The 27,183-nt window shown below is 43.9% G+C and overlaps 1 protein-coding gene across 1 annotated transcript in view; it reads left to right on the top strand.

The window, feature by feature from the left end:
- LOC145344233 (carboxypeptidase M-like) overlaps window positions 1-22,839 on the top strand; it is a 57,097-nt gene extending 34,258 nt beyond the window's left edge. The window contains exons 4-9 of the mRNA XM_080191233.1: window positions 1,258-1,436; window positions 8,894-9,078; window positions 12,638-12,805; window positions 13,941-14,093; window positions 17,003-17,151; window positions 19,551-22,839. Of these exons, the coding sequence (XP_080047359.1) occupies window positions 1,258-1,436; window positions 8,894-9,078; window positions 12,638-12,805; window positions 13,941-14,093; window positions 17,003-17,151; window positions 19,551-19,772 (1,056 nt within the window). The 3' untranslated portion in view covers window positions 19,773-22,839. The remainder of the gene's footprint in view (window positions 1-1,257; window positions 1,437-8,893; window positions 9,079-12,637; window positions 12,806-13,940; window positions 14,094-17,002; window positions 17,152-19,550) is intronic.
- The last annotated feature ends 4,344 nt before the right edge of the window (window positions 22,840-27,183 follow it).

Consider the following 27,183-nt stretch of genomic DNA (forward strand, 5'->3'; position numbering starts at 1 on the left):
TCTAAACAGTAAATCTTGATTTTCTTTTAAAGTAAAGTTTATTTATTAGTCACAAGTAGGCTTATATTAACACTGGATAAAAGCAAATTACTGCAGATGCTGGAATCTGAAACCAAAAGAGAAAATGCTGAAAGATAGAGAAATTCTCTCCATCATTAGTAGCCTTGCTCTATTGTTTTGAGGCATCTTTCATTCCTTCACCTTACAGTATAAATATCTTCTGCTTTCTATGCCTTTTAGCTTTGACAAAGGGTCACCTGAACTCAAAATGTCAGCTCTTTTCTCTCCTTACAGATGCTGCCAGACCTGCTGAGATTTTCCAGCATTTTCTTTTTTGGTTACATTATCACTGCAATGAAGTTACTGTGAAAATCCCCGAGTTGCCACACTCCTGTCTGGGTCCACTGAGGGAGAATTTAGCATGGCCAATACACTTAACCAGCACATCTTTCAGACTGGAGGAAGAAACCAGAGCACGCAGACAGGGGGAGAACATGCAGAGTCCACACAGACAAAGTTAAAGTCTATTTATTAGTCACAAATAGGCTTATATTCATACTGCAATAACGTTACTGTGAAAATCCCCTAGACGCCACACTCTGGCACCTGTTGGGGTACACTGAGGGAGAATTTAGCATGGTCAATGCACCTAACCTGCATATCTTTGGACTGTGGGAGAGAACCAGAGCACCCGGAGGAAACCCACGCCGACAGGGGGAGAACATACAGACGCCACACAGACAAAGTTAAAGTTTATTTATTAGTCACAAGTAGGCTAACATTCAAATTGCAATGAAGCTACTGTGAAAATCCTCTAGTCGCCACACTCTGGCACCTGTTGGGGTACTCTGTGGAAGAATTTAGCATGGCCAGTGCATCCAACCTGCATATCTTTGGACTATGGGGGGAAACCAGAGCACCTGGAAGAAACCCATGCAGACATGGGGAGAATGTGCAAACTCCATTCGGACAATGACCCAAGCCAGGAATTGAACCCAGGTCCCTGGCGCTGTGAGGCAGCAGTTCCAAATGCTGTGCTGCCACAAAAGTTCTTGCATGAATTTTGGAATTTTTAAGAGTTTAAAAGTAGATTTCCTCCATTTTTAAAATAGCTGAGGTTGAATGGAAAATAACAAACTGGACCCTCACATTCATTATAAGTTATATGCGTGCCGGAAAGTAAACCAGAATCTTTGGTTAAAATGTCAGGCTTTTTGAGGTATGGTTGAATTGAAACACAACTGTGATCTAATACAGGTGGTGGGCAGAGAACTTTTACTCCACTTGATCCAACATCTGCTTGTAATGTATGGAAATGATGCCACTATAACAAGGTTAATAAACAGTACTCGGATTCACATCATGCCATCCATGAACCCAGATGGGTATGAAATCACTCAACATGAGGAAAGAAACTGCTTGTACTCTAAAGGCCGGTAAGAAAGATGCTTTTAGCTGTTCTGTGTAGCTGGATCATGTAATTCATTGTGCATTGTGTCCACTTAAGGCTACCATACACACATGTACCAGCACAGGGAGTCTGGAAGGAGGATGAAAGAATCCAGGCATGCACAGCAGTTATGCTTTTAATCGAACCTTACTATTTCTTCCCAAAAATATCACAATGATGTTAAGGACAGGGCTGGTAAATGCTGAGTTGTTTAAACCCCAGAAGGGAAACTTGAAACATCTGCTTCAACTGTGTTTGCAATTATTGCAAATTACTAATTTGCAATTAGTATGAGGAGAGGTTTGTCATCCAGGGTGCAGGGGTGGGGGAAATTACAAAACCTACAGTAAAGGAGAGGGTACATATGCAGGTTAATGTTGAGGATGTTCCACTAATTAAAAGAGTAGGGGACACAAGAGAGGTTAGTAGCGTTTCTACAAATAAGGTCGAGATAAAGGCTGGTATAAAGACACTTTACCTGAATGCACGAAGCATTCGGAACAAAGTGAATGAGCTGATGGCGTAAATCAGCACAAATGGGTATGATCTAGTGGCCATTACGGAAACGTGGTTACAGGGTAACCGGGACTGGGAACTGAATATTCAGGGGTATCAGGTGTTTAGGAAGGATAGACAGGAGGGAAAAGGAGGTGGGGTAGCTCTGTTAATAAAGGATAATATCAGGGCGGTAGTAAGAGAAGATATAGGCTCCAAAGAGCAAAATGTGGAATCGTTGTGGGTGGAGATAAGGAATAGTAAGGGGAGAAACATGCTGGTGGGTGTGGTCTATAGGCCCCTGAATAATAACTTTGAGGTGGGGCGGGCTATAAACAAACAAATAATTGATGTGTGCAGAAAAGGAACAGTGATAATTGTGGAGGATTTTAATCTGCATATTGATTGGATGACCCAAGTCGGACATGGTGGGCTTGAGGAAGAGTTCTTGGAATGCTGTCGGGATAGTTTCCTTGAACAATATGTAACGGAACCTACGAGGGAGCGAGCTACCTTAGATCTGGTACTGTGTAACGAGGCAGGTAGAATTAGGGATCTTCTTGTGAGGGATCCTCTTGGGACGAGGATGATTGAATTTCTGATGGAGACGGAGGATAAGAAAGTAGGGTCCCAAACCTGTGTCCTCTGTTTGGACAGAGGGGAGTATGATAGGATGAGAGCGGAATTGGCGAATGTAGATTGGGGGTGCAGATTGGTTGGTAGGATGGCTGAGGAACAGTGGAGGATTTTTAAGGAGATCTTTTTCGGTGCTCAGCAGAAATATATTCCAATGGTAAAGAAGGACTGTAAGAGAAGGGATAACCACCCGTGGTTATCTAAGGAAATAAAGGAGAGTATTAAATTAAAAGCTGATGCGTTCAGAGCGGCTAAAAATAGTGGGTGATTAGAAGATTGGGAAAGATTTTAAAAACAACAAAGAATGACTAAGAAAGCAATAAAGAAAGGAAAGATAGAGTATGAAGCTAAACTAGCTCTAAATATAAAAAATGATAGTAAAAGTTTTTACAAATATATAAAGAAGAAGAGACTGGCTAGAGTGAATGTTGGACCCTTGGAGGACGAGAGGGGGGATTTAGCAGTGGGTGACGAGGAAATGGCTGAGGCTTTAAATAAGTTTTTTGCCTCGGTCTTCACAGGGGAGGACACAAATAGTTTGCCAGATATTAAAGATAGAAGGATGGTAGGAGATGAGGTCCTTAATACAATTACTGTCACTAGAGAGGTAGTGCTTGATAGACTAACGGGACTGAAGGTAGACAAGTCATAAGAACATAAGAAATAGGAGCAGGAGTAGGCCATCTAGCCCTTCGAGCCTGCCCCGCCATTAAATAAGATCATGGCTGATCTGTCGTGGCTCAGTTCCACATTCCCGCCCTCTCCCCATAACCCTTAATCCCCTCGCTTATCAAAAACCCATCAACCCGCATCTTAAAAATATTTAGCGAGGCAGCCTCCACCACTTCAACGGGCAGAGAATTCCAGAGATTCACCACCCTTTGAGTGAAGAAGTTCCTCCTCAACTCCGTTCTAAACCGCCCCCCCTTTATCTTGAGGCTGTGCCCCCTAGTCCTACTGTCCTTTCTGAGCGGGAAGAGTCTCTCCACCTCTATCCTATCCATCCCATTCATCATCTTATACGTCTCAATGAGATCTCCCCTCATTCTTCTAAACTCTAACGAGTACAAGCCTAGTTTATTCAGCCTCTCCTCATAGCTCAACCCCCTCAACTCCGGCATCAGCCTAGTAAACCTCCTGTGCACTCCCTCCAAGGTCAAAATATCCTTGCGTAAGTGCGGCGCCCAAAACTGCGCACAGTACTCCAGCTGCGGCCTCACCAATGCCCTATACAGCTGCAGCAAGACCTCCCTACTTTTATATTCAATCCCCTTCGCTATGAAGGCCAGCATCCCATTCGCCTTCCTGACCACCTGCTGCACCTGCAGGCTGGGTTTTTGCGACTCATGCACAAGGACCCCGAGGACCCTCTGCACCGCCGCCTGCTGCAGCTTTTCGCCACATAAGTAATAGTCCTTCCTACCGTTATTCCTACCAAAGTAGACCACCTCGCACTTGCCAACATTGAATTCCATTTGCCAGTTCCTGGCCCATTCGCCCAGCCTATCTAGATCCTTCTGCAGACTCTCCACTCCCTCCACGCAATTTGCCGTTCCACCAATCTTGGTGTCATCAGCAAATTTCAACACCATACACTCGGTTCCCTCCTCCAGATCATCTATATAAATGGTAAATAGCTGAGGCCCCAGCACCGACCCCTGAGGCACCCCACTAGTCACCAACCGCCAATCCGAATAGCACCCATTGACCCCCACTCTCTCCCTCCTATTTGACAACCAATTCTCTATCCACGCTAACACCCTACCCCCAACTCCATGTCCCCTGACCTTCTGCAGTAACCTCTTGTGAGGTACCTTGTCAAACGCCTTCTGAAAATCAAGAAAGACCACATCCACCGGCTCTCCTCTATCCATCGCCCGAGACACATCCTTGTAGAACTCCAATAAATTTGTCAGACACAACTTCCCCTTAACGAAACTGTGCTGCGTCTGCTCTATCAAGCAATTCCCCTCAAGATGCCTCACTATTTCCTCCTTGATGACGGATTCTAACATTTTACCTACAACAGACGTTAAACTAACAGGCCTATAATTCCCTGCCTTTTGCCTGGCACCCTTCTTAGACAACGGCGTAACATTAGCCATTTTCCAATCTTCCAGCACTTCCCCGGAATCCAGCAACGTCTGGAAAATAACCACCAAGGCATCCACAGATGGAATGCATCCCAGGGTTCTGAAAGAAATGGCAGAGGTGATAGCGGATGCCTTTGTAATTATTTATCAAAATTCGCTGATCTCTGGGGAAGTCCCTGAAGATTGGAAAATGGCTAATGTTACGCCGCTGTTTAAAAAAGGTAGCAGACAAAAGGCAGGGTTTTATAGGTCGGTTAGTTTAACGTCCATAGTTGGAAAAATGCTAGAATCCATCATCAAAGAAGAAATAGCGAGGCACCTAGAAAGGAACAGTTTGATCGAGCAGGCGCAGCACGGATTCGTGAAGGGGAAGTTGTGTGTAACAAATTTATTGGATTTCTATGAAGATGTGACTAGTGCGGTAGACAGAGGGGAACTGGTGGATGTGGTGTTTTTAGATTTCCAGAAGGTGTTTGATAAGGTGCCTCACAAAAGGTTGCTGCAAAAGGTTAGGGTGCACGGAGTTGGGGGTAAGGTGTTAGCTTGGATAGAGGATTGGCTGTCTAATAGGAGGCAGAGAGTTGGTATCAATGGGTGCTATTCTGGTTGGCAGTTGGTGACTAGTGGAGTGCCGCAGGGATCAGTGCTGGGGCCTCAACTGTTTACCATTTACATAGACGATCTGGAGGAGGGGGCTGAGTGTAGGGTAATGAAATTTGCTGATGACACGAAGATGAGTGGAAAAGCAAATTGCATGGAGGGTGTGGAAGGTCTGCAGGGAGATCTGGATAGGCTGAGTGAGTGGGCGAGGACCTGGCAGATGGAGTATAATGTTAGCAAATGTGAAGTTATCCACTTTGGTAGGAATAATAGTAGGAAGGATTATTATTTAAAGGGTGAAAAGCTGCAGCACGCTACGGTGCAGAGGGACCTGGGGGTCCTTGTGCACGAATCGCAAAAACCCAGTCTGCAGGTGCAGCAGGTGATCAAGAAGGTGAATGGAATTTTATAACGAGGGGGATAGAATATAAAAGCAAGGAGGTCTTGCTGCAACTGTGCAGGGTACTGGTGAGGCCACAGCTGGAGTACTGTGTGCGGTTTTGGTTGCCGCATTTGCGAAAGGATATATTGGCCTTGGAGGGAGTGCAGAGAAGGTTCACTAGGCTGATACCAGAGATGAGGGGGTTAGCCTATGAAGAGAGATTGAATAGACTGGGTCTGTACTTGTTGGAGTTTAGAAGGCTGAGGGGGGATCTTATAGAGACGTATAAGATAATGAAGGGGCTAGATAGGGTAGAGGTAGAGAGATTCTTCCCACTTAGAAAGGATAGCAGAACTAGAGGGCACTGCCTCAAAATAAGGGGAGGGCAGTTTAGATCAGAGTGGAGGAGGAACTTCTTCACTCAAAGGGTGGTGAGACTCTGGAATTCTCTGCCCATTGAAGTGGTGGAGGCTACCTCGCTGAATATATTTAAGTCACAGGTAGTTAGGTTTCTGATAGACAAGGGAATTAAGGGTTATGGGGAGAAAGTGGGAAAGTGGAACTGATCCACTTCAGATCAGCCATGATCTTGTTGAATGGCGGGGCAGGCTCAAAGGGCTAGATGGCCTACTCCTGCTCCTATTTCTTATGTTCTTATGTTCTTAAATGATGTCTCTGACTGCTTGTGATAATTTTATAACAAAGTAAATATTTATTAAGAAATTGGAAAAAACATAGGAGTATAGTTAAATAAGACAGTGGTTTTACATAGTATCAGTACTTGGGAAGGCGCTGGCCTAGTTATATTATTGCTAGTCTATTAATCAAGAAACTTAGCCAATGTTCTGGAGATTCAGGTTCAAATCCCACCACAGCAGATGGTGGAATTTGGGTTCAATAAAAATATCTTGAATTAAGGGTTAGGGTTAGGGTTAACTGATGACCGTGAAACAGTTGTCGATTGTTGGAAAAACCCATCTGGTTCACTAATGTCCTTTAAGGAAGGAAATCTGCCGTTCTTATCTGGTCTAGCCTACATGTGATTCCAGAGCCACAACAATGCGGTTGACTCATCCGCCCTCTGAACAAGGGCAACTAAGGATGGGCAATAAATCTTGGCTCGCCAGCAATGCCTATTTCCCATGAATAAATTTTTTAAATAAGCTCCAAACAATCTTAATTTAACAACCTTCAGAGGTAACTCTCCCTAATCTGTTCCACAACACCATATAGGTTGTAAGATCTAAAAAAATTCTCGTAACTTATCACACCGTACTTTCACTATGTTGGGGTGTTTCTGAGATTTAACCAGAGTTTCCTTTTCAATTTGGTTTCTTTCCCACGGTTTAATGGATTAATAAGATAAAATAAATGAAAATGGAGTGGAGGGGGAGGAGATGGTTCATGCTCTGAAGTTGTTGAACTCAATGTTCAGTCCAGAAGGCTGTAAAGATTGATGCTATCAGACCTGCTGAGATTTTGCAGCATTTTCTGTTTTTGTTTCAAATTCCAGCATTAATATGCTCTTAATGCATTGGGATCTGCAGGCCTGCCTTGCAGTGGGCAGTTCTGCCCTAAACTCCTGCCTTCAAAACCCACCCAGGCTTCCTAACCGGATGGCAAATATGGAGGCCACCTCCCATAAGATTGAAGTGTACAAGATAAGGGGGATTGACAAAGTAGATGGGGAGAAGATGTTTGCTCTTGTAGGACAACCTAGAACGAGAGGTCATAGTTTTAGGATAAAAGGTGGCAAATTTAAAACAGAGATGAGAAGAAATTATTTCTCTCAAAAGGGTCGTGAGTCTGTGGAATTCGCTACCCCAGAGTGAGGTAGATGTGGGTGGCACGCTGGCACAGTGGTTAGCACTGCTGCCTCACAGCACCAGGGATCTGGATTCGATTCCTGGCTTGGATAACTGTCTGTGTGGAGTTTGCACATTCTCCCCGTGTCTGGGTGGGTTTCCTCTGGGTGCTCCGATTTCCTCCCACAGTCCAAAAATGTGCGGGTTAGGTTGATTGGCCCATGCTAAATTACCCCTTAGTGTCAAGTGGACTAGCTAGGGTAAATGCATGAGGTTATGGGAATAGGGCCTGGGTGGGATTGTGGTCAGTGCAGACTCAATGGGCCAAATGGCCTCCTTCTGCACTGTAGGATTCTGTGGCAGAACTTTGAGTAAATTTAAGGAAGAGGCGGACAGATTTTTAATTAGTAAGGGTTTGGAAGGCTATGGCGAGCAGTCAGGTCGGTGGGAGTTGAGGTCAAGTTGAGATCCGTCATGATCGTATTAAATGGTGGAGCGGGCTTGAGGTGCTGGCTTGCCTGCTGCTAGCTCTTATGATTCTATGATCAGACCGGAGGGTGCAGTGCTGACACGTGTGGGATCGGGAATCCCAGTACCCAAGAGTTTTGTAAGTTAAAAAGATTCTAGCCAATGAATTATAAAATACATACAAGCAGAGACAACTGCATAAAGAAAGATACATTTCATTACTTCATCCTTTAACAAAGTTGTGGGAACTTTAACTAATACAAGTTGAATTTCTTTGGAATTGTGTGATTTTTGACTCAAACTACACTGCACCAAAATCCTGGTGTAATTTTCCAATTGAATAATTGTTTCATTTACACAATCTATTGTCTTCAAAATGAGGAAACTTACTTGATGACAATCTTCCCAGTACTTTGACCTATTTTCAATTAGAAATTAGCAATAATTGATTCCATACTCTTAATATGAGGGCAGCACGGTAGCACAGTGGTTAGCACTGCTACTTCACAGCTCCAGGGTCCTGGGTTCAATTCCCGGCTTGGGTCACTGTCTGTGTGGAGTTTGCACATTCTCCTCGTGTCTGCGTAGGTTTTCTCCGGATGCTCCGGTTTCCTCCCACAGTCCAAAGATGTGCAGGTTAGGTTGATTGGCAATGCTAAGAAATTGCCCCTTAGTGTCCAGGGTAGTGGAGATTAGAGGGATTACTGGGTATAATATGTAGGGATATGGGGGTCGGGCCTGGGTGTTCGGTGCAGACTCAATGGGCTGAAGGGCCTCTTTCTGCACTGTAGGATTCTATGAATATATGCTGATCTCAGTAATGTAATCATTTCAAAAACTCCTAACTGAACTTGTTGAAATGGTACAGATGTTATTTAATTCTATAATGTAATTTGTCCAGAAGAAATCTATATTGCTGCATTTAACTGAGTGTTGCCTCTAACTTTTATCCCCCACTCCTCAGATACAATAAGAGAGAGATCGATTTGAATAGAAACTTCCCTGATGTCTTTGAGAATAACACATCACCATTGCAACCAGAAACCAAGGCAGTGATGGACTGGATTCTGAATGAAAGTTTTGTTCTGTCCATTAGTTTACACGGAGGGGCTGTTGTAGCCAGCTACCCATATGACAGCAACCAAAAAGGTAATGCAGCTGAAACATGTCCTACTTTATTTTAAGGCTGTGTTTTCAGCCAACACATGTGAAGTTGTAGTGTTTCTCTGCCATGGCTGCTGTTTTGCAGACTTGTGTGGCTATGATTAATTGAGGTGGCCATCTATGAGACATTGTACCAGACTGGCAGCGAAACAGGACTTCATAAACCTGGCACTGCTAGACTGAACTGGACTGAATAGATAGGAGAAACTGGTCCCCCTTCCAAAAGGATCAAGAGGGAAAAGGTTTAAGGCAATTTGCAAAAGAAGCATGTGTTTTTTTTTAAGTTGCATTATTAGTGTCACAAATAGGCTTACATTAACACTGCCAAGAAGTTATGTGAAAATCCCCTGGTTGCCATACTCTGGTATCTGTTCAAGTACACTGAGGGAGAATTTAGCATGGCCAATGCATCTAGCCAGCACATCTTTCAGACTATAGAGGAAACCAGAGCATCAGGAGGAAACCCATGCAGAGAACATGGGGAGAACATGTAGACTCCACACAGACTGTGGCCCAAGTTGGGAATTGAACCTGGATCCTTGGCCATGTGAGGCAGTAGTGCTAGCCATGTGCCACCCATACTGATGCAAGAATAAAACTTCACACAATGAGTGGTTCAGGTCTGGCATGCACTGCCTGGAAGTGGGTTGGAGGCAGGTACAATTGAGTCAGCCAAGAGAGCAGGGTTACAGAGATAAAAGCAGGGGAATGAGATTAAGTCATGATGCTTAGTGAGCTGGTGTAGACAAAATAGGCCATATGGCCTCCTTCTGCGCCATAACAGCTCTGTGAAAACCATTCAGTGTCAAAAATAAACTTTCGTACCAAAGGAGATAAGTTAAGGCAGCAAACTCACAAACAGAAACTCTTGAAGACATTGAGGCAGCATCTTGCGTTGAATGTCTCCAGAGTTTTGTGTTTCTAAGTTGTTCCGTCAGCAAATATTTTTCTCTGCCTCTGCTGTGAATTGTTAATAATGGCTCTGTGGTGATTATTTGATTGTAATGAAAACATTTGGAGGGGAAGCTGGTTTGGCGCAGCTATCGCTTGGTGCTTGTGCTGTTTGAACATTGTTAGTGCAAATGGAATTATAAGGACAAAGAACAAAGATAAGTACAGCATGGGCCCTTTGGCCCTCCAAACCTGTGCTGATTGTGATGCCCTAACTAAATTTAAAAAAAAAGCTTCTACCCTTATTCAATCCGTATCCCTCTATTCCCTCCCTATTCATGTACTCATCCAGATACCTTTTAAATGTAACTAATGTACCTGCTTCCACCACCTCCTCTGGCAGCGCATTCCAGGCACCCCCCTCTCTTTGTGTGAAAAACTCCCCCCCAACACATCTCTGTTAAGCTTTTCCTCTCTCACCTTGAACCTGTCCCCTCTTGTAATTGACACTTCCACCTTGGGAAAAAGCCTCTGACTATCCATCCTGTCTATGCCTCTCAAGAGTTTGTAGACCTCTATCAGGTTTCCCCTCAACCTCTGTCTTTCCGGTGAAAACAATCCTAGTTTATTCAACTCTCCCCATAGCCAACACCCTTAAAACCAGGCAACATCCGAGTGAGCTTTCTTTGCTCGTTCTCCAAAGCTTCCACATCCTTCTGGTAGTGTGGCAGTGGGAGTAATTATTTAATAGTCTCTCCACCATTCATATGTAGTTACAAAATACTAAAAATCTTAATACCTGCATACATTTCCTGCTTACAAAGCAAATCTTTTGGGTGCATTTTTTGTAGAATAATCAGCAGGTTGGGTACAGTAGAGTGATACCCAAGTGGGGCAGTGTGCATGCACAGAAAGCCATGTTGCACTAGCAGGAGACACAGTGATTTTTTAAAAAAAGGATAAAGGTTTGCTGCACGGTAATTGAGATTTTGTTGACCATTTATTGAATATTCATTCATTTACTTATATTCAAAGCTGAGCATTTACTGCTACTGTATTTTAACTGTTTTACTGTTTTTTTGACAGTGTTAGAAGGGGCTGGGCCCCGACACGTCTGGGGGTCCAGCGATTGGGCCGGGTTTTGGGGGGGGGGGGAACGCGGGGTTGCACGGACAGCGATGGGGGTTCCTTTGCTGGTCAGTAATTGGGCTGGCCAGCAATCGGAGTGCTGGCAGTGCGGGACTACTACGCATGCGCTGATCTCCAGCAGGAATAGGCATTGCCCGCTGATTTTTATTGATATTCGTGCTACTGCGCTCTGCAGGGCAGAGAGTGTGGGAGATTCATTTCGAAAATCCCGCTGGTTCCAGCTTTTACGTGAATTCGATACATAGAATTTTTTGGGGGGAGTCCCACCCTGAGGGGAGCGATTCTCCCATTCAGCCACGCTAACCTTTTAGCGCGGCAGGCCAGGAGAATCGCATATAGGCCTGTTTGCAGGATTTGTGCATGCGTTCCTGCCTTGCATGTATCCCCGAATGCTGGATATCTGGCGCACTCAGGGCCACACTGGTGGGAACAGCAGCTAAGTGATTTAAATCTACTTTTCATTTTATTTTAATGTGATTAGCAGGCCAGGACTCGCTAGCATCTCCCGCCCCACCGGTACAATTTCACTCTGGCGGGGGTCAGACCAGCCCCCCCATTTTTTGGGGAACTAGGCGAAGACCCAGCTGGAGTGAAGTGGGGGTACAATTGGGACCCCTGGGGGTCAGGTGGCAAGGGATGGTGCCCCTTGGGCGTTGGCACCCTGGCAGTGCTAGAATGTGCTCTCCGGCCCTGCCCAAGGGGCAAAGTGCTCAGGCCCAATGGGCACCAGGCAGTGCCAAGAGGACGGAATCTAGGGGGAGGGCCTGCAGGGGGTGGGGCCTGGGGGGATTCCATGGGAGTGGAGGGTCCCGTTGCCACTCTGCATAGGGATCGGTCAGGCTGGAGGGAAGCCAGTGATCTGGGGAGGATGATCTGATGGGGGTGGGTGTGTGTCTGCCTCATGTGGGGTGGGGGAGGTCTGCTGGGTGCAGGGCTCTGCCTTCCGGAAGGGGAGTCTGCCTGGGGGTGGGAGTGAAATTTGCTGCTGGGGGTGGGGGGGGGGGGCGCTAGAGATTGGGGCGCTCCGTGACAGAGAGGTCGGGGCTGGCATGGGAATGCTTGTGGGGGCTGTGATCGGGCTGTGGAGAGGGCAGCACTGCGAGGGTCCCGGGCTGGCCAGCGATCGAGCTTGCCTGCACAATGCAGGTTGACCGTTCGGGGCCACTGCACATGCACAGAGGCCCTGGAACTGTCAGCGTCCAGCATGAATAGGCCCCGTCCCACCAACCCCCCCAAGCTTTTAATGACATTCACAACTGTGACCTCTGCATTGCACAGAGTGTGGGAGATTCGAGTGTGAAGTTACACTGAAAAAACAATTGCGATTTACATCATTTTCCCCATGACTTCAGCACTTGGAATTTTTTTGGAAGAACCGCCCATGTTTGGAACCGGATTTCTTAACTTTTAAGATATATCAATGGGTTGAAAGCAAACAGTGTGTTTACTCTTGAAGTTTGTTCAGCTTCAGTACTAAACTTGAGTTTATGTCCCTCTGCAAAAGCCAAGCAATCTCCAAGTTACAGCAAATGTCCCGATGATGATGTCTTTGTGTATCTTGCAAAGAATTACTCGTACAGCCACACAAGCATGTTCAGTGGAGATGAATGTGAGATGACCCCAAATTTCCCGGATGGAATCACTAATGGAGCAAACTGGTATCATTTTGCAGGTAAACTTTATGTGACTAATTTGTTTGTAAACCACGTTGTGAGTGATCTCTGCCTCCGCACCTGAAAGGAAGCTTGAAGGAGAATTGTTGGTCTGCAGGACCACTGGCTTATCGTTGAAAAAGTGGTCAAAAATTCCTGCTCGTTTTCAGTACCTCATCTCTGTCCCTTGGAGATTATTCACAAACATGTCACGGTTGTAATGCCTTCAAATCTTGGTCAACTCTGTGGGATGAGAGTTCAAATTTACAGCAGCATGGTGGCACAGTGGTTAGCACTGCTGCCTCTCAGCGCCAGGGACCTGGGTTCAATTCCTGGCTTGGGTCACTGTTTGTGAGCAGTCTGCACATTCTCCCCATGTCTACGTGGGTTTGGTCTGGTTTTCTTCCACACTTCAAAAGACGCACCAGTTAGTTGCATTAGTCATGCTAAATTCTCCCTCAGTGTACCCGAACAGATGCTGGAGTGTGGCAACTAGAGGATTTTTACAACAACTTCATTACAGTGTTAATGTAAGCCTACTTGTGACATTAATTTTTAAAACTTATTTATTAGTCACAAGTAGGCTTACATTAACACTGCATTGAAATCACTGGGAAAATCCCCTAGTCGCCACACTCCAGCGCCTGTTTGGGTACATTGAGGGAGAATTTAGCATGGTCAATGCAGCTAACCAGCATGTCTTTCAAACTATGGGAGGAAACCAGAGCACCCAGGGGAAACCCACACAGACATGGGGAGAATGTGCAGACTCTGCACAGACAGTGACCCAAGCCAGGAATCAAACCTGGATCCCTGGCACTGTGAAATAAACTTTAGACTTTATTATTTGGCGATTTTCTTCCACTTTGGGCTTAACAAGGGCATCCCTAACTTGAAGGATGGCACTTTTGTCTTTATTAAGGCTTATTATTGAGCAGCTAGTGTATCCACTTACCACTGATGTATTTATAGTTGCAGGGTTACTTTTGCATTACCAGTGATGGGTCCTTGTGAGGACAATTTTGTATTTTCTGTTAATCACTTCCTGGTTTTTAATGTGTATCTAAGATATTTTTAAGCATACAAAGGACTAAGCAAACATTGTTCAACTTGTATTATTAACTACTGAAACTGGCCATTAAACTTTTCCATTAGGTGGAATGCAAGACTTTAACTACATTTTTGGGCAGTGTTTTGAGCTAACTGTGGAGCTGTCGTGTTGTAAAAATCCACCAGAAGAACTTCTGAAAGAATTCTGGGAAGAAAATCAGGAGTCCCTGATTAATTTCCTCAAACTCGTTCATCTAGGTATGTGCAAATTTGCATCCTATTATTACACATGCTTGTGGCAACAATAATAAAATAGATAGCTTGGATTGTGTAAATCCCAGATTTATTTTATATACTAGCTGGAGTCTAATGTTGCAGTTGTATAGAACATTGGTTAGGCCGCATTTGGAGTACTGCGTTCAGTTCTGGTCGCCTTACTACCGGAAAGATGTGGAGACCCTGGAGAGGGTGCAGAGGAGGTTTACCAGGATGCTGCCTGGTATGGAAGGACTGGGTTATGAGGAAAGATTGAGCAAATTGGGGCTGTTTTCCCTTGAAGGACGGCGACTGAGGGGAGATGTAATAGAGGTATATAAGATTATGAAGGGTATAGATAGAGTAAACGGGGGTAAGCTTTTTCCTATGTTAGAAATGCACAGTACGAGGGGCCACGGGCTTAGTGTGAGGGGGGGGGCGAGGTATAACACGGATGTTAGAGGGAGGTTTTTCACACAGAGGGTAGTGGGGGTATGGAATACTCTGCCAAGCAAGGTAGTGGAGGCAGGCACGCTGGAGTTGTTTAAGAGTTACTTAGACAGGCACATGAGTGGGTTGGAGATGGAGGGATATAGGAGGTTGTTTTAAATAAGGTTCAGTAGCCTTGGGAAGTCCCTGGTGATGTGTAAGGATGTGGAATGATACTAATGTTTTTCTATTTTAATTCACAGGTTTTAAGTTGGTCCGCCTTGTTGTCCAACGAGGGGCATACACGCGATGGGTTGTACAAGGGCTGCTCTTGGATGTTCGAGAATAGCCTAGTACTTCATGTCGTTAGTGTACGCTTAAACTGGACCAGATGCTGGGCAACACGACAGCTCAGTGACTATCACTGTTTGCTGCGCAGACACATGGAGCTGGGCCAGTGTCTGTGGGAGTTTGTGCATTCTCCCCGTGCTTGCGTGGGTTTTCTCCGGGTGCTCCGGTTTCCTCCCACACCCCAAAGATGTGCTATTAGGCTGCTTGGAGGCAATAAATTGTCCCTAAATTAGTTTTCCCTCAATGTGGAATGCCATAAGCATAGATAAGGGTCATGAGTGGACGGGGGACTGGTAATGTTAAAATGGCAGCATGGGCTCGTTGGGCCGAAGGGCCTGTTTCCCGGGCTGTTTTTATTCTTTGTTCTTTGTATTTTGTCATGAACTGCATATCCAGTAAGCTCAAAGGACTAAATTCATTTTCTCACTCATTTTAACATATCGGTGACCAATTTTGTGTGTCCTCATCTTAGTAATTAGTTATGGTTCTAAAGAGCCACTGAATATTCAATCTAAACATCTTGACTTAGTGGAACCTTCCAGTGGTCCAGAAATATTTAGCAATCTATATCAAACTATATGTACTTTGATGCCATTTATTCCTCATTATTATCTGCGTAATTCATCTTGCTGTTCTTGTGTTGTGCTCATTTGTTATATAACTTTGATAAACTTTCCATCCCAAACATTTGGGCTTGAAATCTGATATTCTGCCTCTTCAATAATTTTGACATCCTGGCGGTTGCCACTGACTTGAAACTGAACTGGACTGGCCAGATAAATACTGTCATTACCGGAGCAGGTCAAAGGCTAGGAATCCTGTGGTGAATCCTCACCTCCTGACTCCCCAAAGCATGTCCACCTTCTACTAAGTACAGGTCAGGAGTGTTATGGAATACTCTCCACTTGCCTGGATAATTGTAGCTCAACACCATCCAGGACAAAGCAGCTCGCTGGTTGCCACCCCTTCCACAAACATCCATTCCCTCCATGAAAAGTGGCAGCAGTGTGTACCATCTACAAGATGTTTTGCAGGAACTCACCAGGGTTCCTTACACAGAACCTTCCAACCGCTACAATCTAGAAGGACAAGAGGCGCAGATACCTGGGAACACCACCAGCTGGAGATTCCCTTCCAAGTCACTCACCATCCAGACTTGGAAATATATCGCCATTCCTTCACTGTGGCTGGGTGAAAATCCTGGAACTCCCCCCCCCGCCTCAATACCACTGAGTGTCCCTACACCTCAGGGAATGCAGCGATTCAAGAAGGCAGCTCACCGCCACCTTCTCAAGGGCATCTAGGGATGGGCAATAATTACCGGCCTAACCAGCGATACCAAAATGAATTGCAGAAACAAAATGGTTTCTCTCTGCTCGTTATGGGGTACAGATCTGCTGTTCTATCAACACACCATGATCTGGATTTTTCTCAGCTATCGCTGTCAAGTCAGTTAGTGGCTGAAACAATGGAGAAATTGGCTGGTTAAGTCTAGCACCCCACCTTACCTGGGCCCACATATCACATCTCCCCCCACCAATCCTGCCTCTGCTTTTTCAAGGGAAAAGCCATCAGCCTTTACAGCTCCGTTGCGTGTATATTGAAATTCAGTGTACTTAATGGTTTCAGTCACTGAACCCACTGATGGAGAGAGGGACCATGACAGAACATGTGACCGAAGAGCTGGAGCAGGCATTTGGCCCCTCCAGTCTACTCCGCAATTCAATAAAATCATGACTGAACTGATTTTGGCCTCAACTCCATTTTCCTTTCTACCATGTGGACGGAATTTTACTGGCATATCCGCCCAACGTTTGTATGATGCCATCCAAGGCTAACGGAAAATGCTGTTCTCCCCGCCTCGCCCAGCCCCGGAATTAGGGTAAAATTCTGGCCTATGACTCTTTTGGGAATCAAGAATCTATTTAATTCAGTCTTTAAAATATTCAATGATCCTGCCTCCAACACTCTGAGTGTTCCTCCACAAGGAGGAAAAACATCCTTTCAGCATTCACCTCGGTTCAATAATTCGATAACCCCAATGCAATCAATGTAACATTTTATACTCAGGATTTCAAAAAGGTAACACACAGAATTAATTAAAATCTTTAAAATCATCTGCATTTACGCAGGTATTAAAGGACAGGTCCTGAACCTAGATGGTACTCCCATCGCAAACGCAACAATCGAGGTTGAAGGCAGAAAAAATATCATTCCTTTTCGAACCAATAAGTGGGGAGAATATTACAGACTCCTGTTACCTGGAACATATACTTTGAATGTAAGTTCAGTTCAATTTATCGTAATTATTCTTGTGCCCAGCCACACTTGCTACTGTGTTGTAATTCACACGAATGTATTAACACAGTTCAGTTCACCTTGTGTGAAGATAAGCTGTCTACTCAATAGGTAATATATATATAATGCAGCATTTCCGATGAGGTGCAGCACAGGCTTTGTACTGTCATTTTTAGTTTTTTTTGAAACAAGTACCTGTTTACAAGCCAGTAATATGAGCAAAGGCTGAATGTCCTGAGACATTGTGTCCCTGGCAAGACTTTGCATGTAGCGAGTGGCTTCATGAAAAACTCTGGATGTACCGTCAATGACATGGGGGTCTCAGAATGCCAGACCCAAAAAGGTTGAAAACTTATTTGTAGAATAGAATCATAGAATTCCTACAGTACAGAAGGAGGCCATCCGGCCCATCGAGTCTGCACCGACCACTATCCCACCCAATCCCTATTCTCGTAACCCCACGTATTTATTCTTCTAATCCTCTGACACTAGGGTCAATATAGCATGACCAATCAACCTAACCAGCAAATCTTTCGACTGTGGAAGGAAACCGGAGCACCTGGAAGAAACCCTCGCAGACACGGGGAAAAAGTGCAAACTCTACACAGACAGTGACCCAAGGCCGGAATTGAACCTGGGTCCCTGGCGCTGTGAGGCAGCAAGTGCTAACCACTTTGCCACTGTTCTACCCAATTGCTAATTCTTTTGCAAACATTTATGGATTGAAGACCAAGTGCTTTGAAATAAAATTTGTGTAGGATCTTGCAATGTGGGGTAGTACGGTGGCATGGTTAGTGCTGCTGCCTCACAGTGCCAGGGATCCAGGTTTGATTCCAGTCAGGGTCACTGTCTGTGTGGATTGGCTGAATAGCCTCCTTCTGTGCTACAGGGATTCTGTAATAGAAAGGAGGGCATTCTGCCTGTTAGGTTCTTTGAAACAGCGATTCAGTCATTTTTCTGGTGAAGAAAGAAGCTTTACAAGATGTGCTCCTTTTATGCAGAGTAAGTGAGCCTTCAGGACTGTGAACTTCAGTGAACCAAGTTGCTTTGCATTATTTGGTTTTTGAAAATGTTTCTATACACATGAAAGCAACCTGAAACTTTTGTCAGTATCCTCAATTGCCTGGGGAAAACAAGAGGAAAATTATCTGATAGCAGTTGTAGCAAAACATCTTCAGCTGGATTCTCTCAGGTTTCAAAGCCTTTGCTGTGTCATTTTCAGTTAATAGCGGGTAACCACAGCATGCACAGTCATGTTCAATCATAATGTTCACCTTTATTGCAAGGGGGATTTGAGTGCAGGAATATGAGTCTTGCCTAAGCTGGATAAAGACTCGATGAGACCAAATCTGGACATTGTCTGCAGTTCTGGTCACCCTGAGGAAGGATATACTGTCCGTAGAGGGAAAAGCAACGAAGGTTCATCTTCCAGTCTTGCAGTTGGCAGGATTGTCCTGTGAGGAAAGATTGAGACTGGGCCTATAGTTGAGACAGGCTTAATTCTTACAGGGCTCGACAGGATGGATGCAAGAAGAATGTTTCCCCTGGTTGAGGGGGTTGGGGAAGGGTGGTGGTGGTCTATAAAACCATAGGACACGGTCTCAGAATAGGATGGGTTTTATCTCTTCAACACTGTTGAACACTGTTAACATGCTGTTTGAACAAACCTATGTATAAGGAACAGGAAGAATAACGACCTAATATATTTCATCCAGCGACACCATTAAACTGCCTCCACAACCCCACAAATCACACAATTCTCTGGAGATAAAAATTGTAGGGGAATTTAAGTCGAACAGAAGAACTTGAGCAAGTTTCAAAAGCCGACACTAAATGTTTAGCATAAAACAATCATGTGCCCTCTCATTCCATCTTTGAATTTATGGTGGCACAGTGGTTAGCACTGCGGCCTCATAGCGCCAAGGACCTGGGTTCGATTCCCGGCCTCGGGTGACTGTTTGTGTGGGGTTTGCACGTTCTCCCCATGTCTGTGTGAGTTTCCTCCAGGTGGTTCGGTTTCCTCCCACAGTCCGAGGATGTGCGGGTTAGGGGGATCGGCCATGCTAAATTGCCCCTTAGCGTGAGGGGGACTAGCGAGGGTAAGTGAATGGGGTTATGGGAATAAGGGCCTGGATGCTGACTCGATAGGCTGAATGGCCTCCTTCTGCGCTGTCGGATTCTATGAATTCTTTCATTGACTATGTCTGCTTAAAATCTATTAATCCAAAACAAAATGGCACCAAACTTTCAGACTTAATGGTTGAACTTGTTCTAAATCACACCTGGAGAACTTTGCTTGATCTAAAAGAAAAGGTTTTTTTTTTGGTGGCTATGATACATTATAGGAAACTAACAATCTTGTAACTTTTTTATCTCTTCAAGGTCACTGTGCCAGGAATTGGATCCAACATAACTGAGCTGCAAGTTTATAATAACGTGGAGAAGTTTTCTGCCTTGGTCTTTAACTTTCATTTCAGTGTTAATGTTACCGAGGCACCATTGGTTAAGAATGGTATTCAACCACAATATGGCACTGCAAGCGGATTGCAACAAGACACAATGTTGTTGATCTTAATTGTGATTTCCTCAGCTTTAATTTATTAGTCTACAGATAGAGGTGCTCTGATGCTATCATTATAACCTGCTACCAAACTCTGTTGCATAAAATCCGATCAGACACTCTTGTATCCTCTTGTATTCTAAATATGAACATGAGAGTCAGAACTGGTGACATTTGAACAAGTATATTTTAAAACCTGGGTAAGATTGAATTTCATCTAAAAGTTATGGAATTTTGCGGTCATCACAAATTTATCATGTTTAGTTTACTTCAACTCCATTGGTTGCACAGTGAGTTTTCATGCTATCGTAACCAAACGACAATAGCGTCGTCTATAAGCGTCTCGATTGAGAAGTTTGAGAGTAAAGCCGTGTTATAGCAGAGTCTGTTCAAAAGAACTTGGGAAACTTGATCACTTAATGTTTGAAGTCATGTTGAGGATGCTTTGTTGAACGTGGGAATGTTTAACATTAACAATGGGCCATTGTATTAGAGAGTTCCTTTTATCATTGAAACATTGGAGAGTTTACCCATTAGGTTGACAGCACAGAACAGGCCTTTTTCTATGCCAGCATATATGCTGCATGTGAGTCTCCTCTCCCTCTACATCATCCAATCTTATCAGTTTCTTTCTCCTTCATATAAGCTTTCCCCTTAAACACATCTGTTATTTGTCTCGATTATCCTTGTTGTAGTGAGTTCCACCTTCTTACTAAATTGTCCTTAGTGTCAGGGGGAGTGATGGAGTAAATATGTGGGGTTATGGGGGAAGGGCTTGGGTGGGATTGTTGTTGGCATAGGCTCAATGGGCTTAATGGCCTCTTTCTGCACTGTTGGGATTCTATTAATACCCGATTCTGAAGTTTGCCTTGAATGTGGGTGGCGCAGTGGCTAGCCCTATTGCCTCACTGTGCCAGGGAGGGTTTGATTCCCGGCTTGGGTCACTGTCTGTGCGGAGTCTGCACATTCTCCCTATGTCTCGTGGGTTTCCTCCAGGTGCTCAGGTTTCCTCCCACAGTCCAAGGATGTGTGGGTTAGGTGGATTGGCAATGCTAAGTTGCCCCATGGTTGTCAAGGGGATTAGCTAGGGTAACTGCATAGAGTTATGGGGATAGGGCCTGGATAGGATTGTGGTTGGTGCAGACTTGATGGGCCAAATGGCCTCCTTCTGCACTGTAGGATTCTATGAATATCCTGTTGGGTTTGTTAATGACTATCTTGTATTTTTGACCTCCAGTTTTAGATTCTGCACAAGTGGGAACATCCTCTCTATGCCTATCTGAGTAAACCTTGTCATTATCAGGTCATCCAGATGCCTTTTTATCTAGATAAAAAAGTACTAGTCTGTTTGGGCTTTCCTGATAAGTGTACTCTCTCAGTTCTGGTATGATTCTTGTGAATTGCTTCGCACTTTCCTCTGTGTCTGCATAATGTAGAGACCAGCACTATGCACATTAGTCCATGTGTGGCCTCACCACGTTTTGATACACTTGCTGCCTTGTGCTGTGCTGAGCTGGCACAGTGAGATAACCTGCATTTTCATAGAATATACTGTAAGGCAAGAGGAGGAAGAAATAATACAGGCGAGTTTCATCATCTAACAATTTTCCTTCCGCATATTCTCAGGATGTGGCTGTGTAGGTCTTCCTTCTAAGTTGCATAGCAGCTGAGATGTTTCAATACAGGCTGTGTCCATTCGAGTTACTCCTCAGCTAAGCAAGAACAATTTCCAGGTCCTGTATGTGTAAACGTATAGGCGTTGCATAACACAAGGAAATTGGAGCGGGTGATAATTGTGAATAGACCCTGAATTTATTAGCCTTCTTTGCTTGCCCCAATGTATTGGCTCAGTAAAAAAGTTGTGAGACCACCCTCAGTGGAGAGTTAACCCAGTCAAGGTTGTTGTGGGAATCATATCTTGGCCAGCCCAGGTAATGGACGACAGGCTTCCTTCCCAAAAGAATGTTGGTCAACCAGTTGGGTGTTTACAACAATTCCAATTTGTACTCATTGTTACCAATGTCTCGCTCAACCACCACCACCACCCTCCCAGCCTCCCTCCCCCCACCATTGTCTCTAAATTGTCAGATTGCTTGTCCAGCATCCAATACTGGATCAGCAGAAATTTCCTCCAATCCAGGACAAAGCAGCTCACTTGATTGGCACCCCATCCACAAACATTCACTCCTCCACTGATGCACAGTGGCAACAGTGTGTGCCATCAACAAGATGTACTGCAGGAACTCACCAAGGCTCCTCAGACCTTTCAAACCCATGACTCCTGCCATCCAGAAGGACAAGGGCAGCAGATACTTGGGAATACCACCAGCTAAAAGTTCCTTTTCAAGTCACTCGCCATCCTGACTTGGCAGTATATCACCGTTCCTTTGCAGTGGCTGGGTCAAATTCCTGAAGCCCTCTCCCTCACAGTACTGTGGATGTACCTACACCACATGGACTGCATTGGTGCAAGAAGCCATCTCACTACCGCCTTTTTGGGAGGGCAATAAATGCTGGCCTAGCCAGCAATGCCCATACCTCATGAATGAATAAAAAAGAAAATCAAATATTGGGAAGTCTTCGGTCTCCACCATAACCTTCATTCACTAGCCACTCACACAATCTCTCGTCCTGGCAACTATCTAAGGCTGAACCAAATTGTTTTCAATCTTGGCATCATATTTGACCCCAGTATATGCTACTGACCATATAACTGTGTTATCACTAAAGCCATCTATTTCCACCTCCATAATATCAGCAGGCTTCTGCTTATGCGCTGCTGAACCCTTATCCACCCAACCCAAATTGAACACATTGAGGCAGCACAGTGATTTGTATTGGGTTCAGTAGCTTGGGCCACTGTCTATATGGAGCCCACAGGTTTTCCCCATGTCTGCATAGGTTTCCCCCATGTCTGCATAGGTTTCCTCTGGGTGCTCCGGTTTCCTCTCAGTATGAAAGATGTGCTAGTTAAGTGCATTGGTCATGCTAAATTCCCCCTCAATGTACCCAAACAGGCGCTGGAATGTAACAACTAAGGGATTTTCACAATAACTTCACTGCAGTAATAATGTAAGCCTACTTGTGACTAATAAATAAATTTTATCATTTGTAGATGTGTCATTTGAAAAAAAACAAATACTTCATTAACTGGGTAATATGTGACTTAAATTCTAGACTATCTGGTTGATTCTTGTGCTTTTTGAAATGTCCAAGGAAACATGCAGTTGTAAACTCAAGATGTGCAATAAATATGATTTGGCCAATAATACCTCGATGGGCTGAATGGCCTCCTTCCACATTGTAGGGATTCTATTCTATGATGACCTGCAACTATTAAAAACTCAAAGCAGAACAGAAAAACAATCCAATAGTTCAGACTGCTCTTTCACAGTTTAACAGTTAATCATTCTCCTTGATAAGATACTTACATTGAAGAAATGTGGATTGTGTAGATATCTGTTTCTTAAAATTATGTAACAAATATATATCCTAAGTGGCAGCTATATTGTCCATTTGACCATCCAAGTGCAATATGTACATTCTCTTCATTTTTACATCTTTTCTCAGGTGAAACTGTTCTTCGTGATTGTTGGATTATAATTTTTTCCAAGAAGCAAGAGGTTCATTTTTAGCATTAGATTGAAAGACATTAAACAGAACAATATTTACATACTTGAGAAAATCAGTTTCTTATCTAGTTAAACGCAAGAGGTAAGGGAATAGATTTGACTGCCACAAACATTAAAGGAGATCCATGAATCCAGAATTTTTTTCACTCCAAAGAATTTGCAACCCTGTTGTAATCTCACCAACATTGTCTAAAACAGCTGAATTTGGATCTTGCAAGCCTTCTAGAATACTTTCACTGAATCGAAGGACTATGGGGCAGGATCATTCGACTTGCTTGCTCCTCATTAAAGTACAATTTGTGATGCCAGCTCGAATATATGGGAAGAATACAAAGGGGCAGACAGCTTCTGTTTAATAAGGTGTGAGACAATGAGTGGGAAAGTTTACCTGGCCTATATCAGCCACTGATATTTCTCAATTTAAGGAACACAAAATATACAAAGTCAGTTTTTTTTTAAACACTGCCCTATAGTCAGAGGAAAATTGATGACGTGTGTGTGTGTGTGTGTGTGTGTGTGTGTGTGTGTGTGTGTGTGCGCGCGCGCGCACGCGCCTTTTAATACGTGTGCACATTTGCACTTGTTTACGTCCTGCTACCAGTGACAGTAGTTAGGGAAGGAGTGACTACCATGATAGCTCATCCTGACATTAATAAGCTTAAAGACAAACACAGATTTAAAGTTTAAAAGGTATAGGTACAGCACGGTGGTGAAGTGGTTAGCACTGCTGCCTCACAGTGCCAGGGACCCAGGTTCGATTCCCAGCTTGGATCACTGTTAATTCAGACCCTATACGTTTTCCCCATGTCTGTGTGGGTTTCCTCCCACAATCTGAAAGACGTGCTGGTTAGGTGCATTGGCTATGCTAAATTCTCCCTCGGTGTACCCGAACAGGCACCAGAGTGTGACGACTAGGGGATTTTCAAAGTAACTTCATTAGTGTTAATGCAAGCCTACTTGTGACACTAATAAATAAACTTTAACTGTTGCTAAAGAAAATGCTAACATCTAACACCAAATCCTGAAATCTTCATAGTTCAGCTGCACTAATGATGTATGTGTCACATAGCTTAAGATGCCATCCAAAAGTGTAAATACTACACAAATTAGAAATATATTTTGTGTTTAGCCACCTGGTTGGAACAGTTTGAATTAAATGAAGGCTATGTTCTAAGCTTGTTCCTATCTTCTAATATGATCAATGTATCAACTGTTAATGGTATGGACATTTTTATTATAAGAAATCATTTTGCCAATTATCCCTTTACATCTTTATGCAACATGTTATTAATAAGATGTAATTCCTGGTTTCAACATGTTCATATTTTACACAGAATTATCTCACTGATTTGAAAAGATTACATTTTTATTTTGTAAAACTGAAAATAAAATTTAATACTGAGACATCCTGTACCAAGAATTTTCTTTTCCCCAGAATAGACACATTGGGTAGTATTTGAGGGAAGCGATGGGGATCCTGATTGGAGAGTCAGCAAAAGCCCTGCACTCTCTTTAAGGAAAGGCCCACTATGTTAAATGGTCAATGGCACTCTTGCCATGGGATCGAGGAACCCAGGAACAGATGTCTTGCCCAAGAGCCACCTGCACTATAAAAAGCTGTTTTGAACAGCAATGTCATCAAATAATGGGTGGCAGCTATAGTTACTACACCCACTTGAGGCTTCGTACCATCATTGCTTGCCAAACCACAGGTAAGAGATGGACCGAAGATGGGGCCACGACATGGGTATAATGAAGGAGGGGGCTCACCAGCAAAAGGTATGAGGTAGCTCTCAGCGTCCTCCTCCTAACACTTCCATTCTCAATTCCAGGTCTCTTAAATCAAGCTTCAAATGCCTTTGAATGAAGAAATCCACTCAGCCCACAAGCAACACTGGCATCTACCCAATAATGTGGAAAATTGCCAAGGAATGTTCTATCAACAAAAAGCCTGTCAAATCCAATGCTGCCCCCATAGGCAAAGTGATGAAAGACATTCTCAATAGTATTTTTTAATTAGTGTTACAAGTAGTCTTGCATTAACACTGCAATGAAGTTGCTATGAAAATGCCCTAGTCACCACATCCAATGTCTGTTTGGGTTTACTGAGGGAAAAAATTTAGCATTACCAATGCACCTAACCAGCACATTTTTTGGGACTGTAGGAGGAAGCCCATGCAGACATGGGGAAAACATGTAAACTGCAGCCAGTGACCCAAGCTGGAAATTGAATCAGGTCCCTACCTGTAATGCAGCAGTGCTAACTACTGTGCCACTATCAAGTGGCACTTACACATCAGTAACCATGTTCACTGATGCTCAGTTTTGGTCCTTTGAGTTACTTGACTCCTGACCTCATTTCAGCCTTGGCACAAAGATGGACAAAAGAATTAAAACACATAATGGAGGTGAGAGTGATTGCCCTTGACAGCATTTGTCCTAGTGAGGCATCAGGGAGCACTGGCAAAATTGGAGTCAAAGGGAATCCAGTGACAGGGGGGTACTATCCATTGGTGGAGACACAAGTAGCATAAGAGGAAGATGGTTGTGGTTGTTGGAGGTCCAACACGTCAGACCTAAGGCACAGCACTGCAGGGGTTTCTTAATATAGTATTCTAGGCCCAAACATCTTTAGCTGCTTCATCAATGACCTTCCTACCATCACAAAGTCATGAGTGGGGATGTTTGCTGGTGATTGCATAATGATCAATACCATTCACAACTCCTCAGATACTGAGGCAGTCAGTACCAAAATGGAGCAGGACTGGGACAACATTTAGGCTTGGGCCTGGTGAATGGGGGAAGATGAATCTTTGGGGTGGGGAGGTGATGTTGGATAGTTGATGAGGATGGAGGTTGGGTCAGATATTTGTTTTTTTTTTGCAGGGGGGGGGGGGGAAAAAAAAGAGTCCTGTGGCAGGGGGTGCATTTGGGAGGAAGGGGGTCCCTTGTGAGCTTAGAGGTTTGGGGGAAGGGAGGAGGTTATTGTGGGGGCTTGGTGGCAAGTCTGTCCAATAATTACCCAGATGCTAGACGTCGTTTTAAGTCTCCCACCTTTCTTTGGGAAACTATTGATGTGACAAAGTCGGAATCATCTGAAGTTTGTGATTTAATTTGCATTTTCAGATGGTTTCCAGTGCAGGGCAATTGTCCCTTGGAAGTGTCCACTTGTTGGCAAATTGTTGTGCAAACTTTACTCTGGAAGGTTCGGGGGAAGCATACCTTTGGGGTACCCCCACTTTCATGCTCTGGAGCTTGGACTTCATGATTAAATTACACCCACATCAGAAACATCATTCTAAAGTAATAATGTTTTAAATTTGCTTGTAGTTCTGAATGTCCTTTTTTTTTAAGAAGTTGGCTTAATTCACATTTACAACATGATCAAGTTGGCCACACTGCAAAATGTTTAATCATCGGATTCTTCATTTTAAATGTTGGACAATAATTGTTTCCTGGTTTCTTGTGAATTAGGAATATTGCTAAAGGGCTTCTTCACCCTGCAACTTTTACACTTTTAACCAAATTATACCATTTCGTCCATATCAATAATAAGAATGAGATTCATAATTTTAAACAGCTCAGAGTAACTTTTATAATGCAACTATTTGGCACTCATTTTAATTTCCACTGTTATATTTATGTTGATGTGGCCCTTTTGCTCTTAGATTTGCATTTAATTCTGTTCAAAATCCCCTTAAAATTAAATATCTCTGAAAAGGATGAATGCTAAAGATGTATCCTTAGGTTTTAACTGTACAAATTACTGGAGTTTTTAAACTGTAGGATTTTGTAGCAGGTTTTTTTTTTAATTCAGCAATAT

This window comes from Carcharhinus amblyrhynchos, chromosome 6 (genome assembly GCF_965287045.1).
Source record: "Carcharhinus amblyrhynchos chromosome 6, sCarAmb.v2.hapA, whole genome shotgun sequence".
NCBI classification, from domain to species: domain Eukaryota; kingdom Metazoa; phylum Chordata; class Chondrichthyes; order Carcharhiniformes; family Carcharhinidae; genus Carcharhinus; species Carcharhinus amblyrhynchos.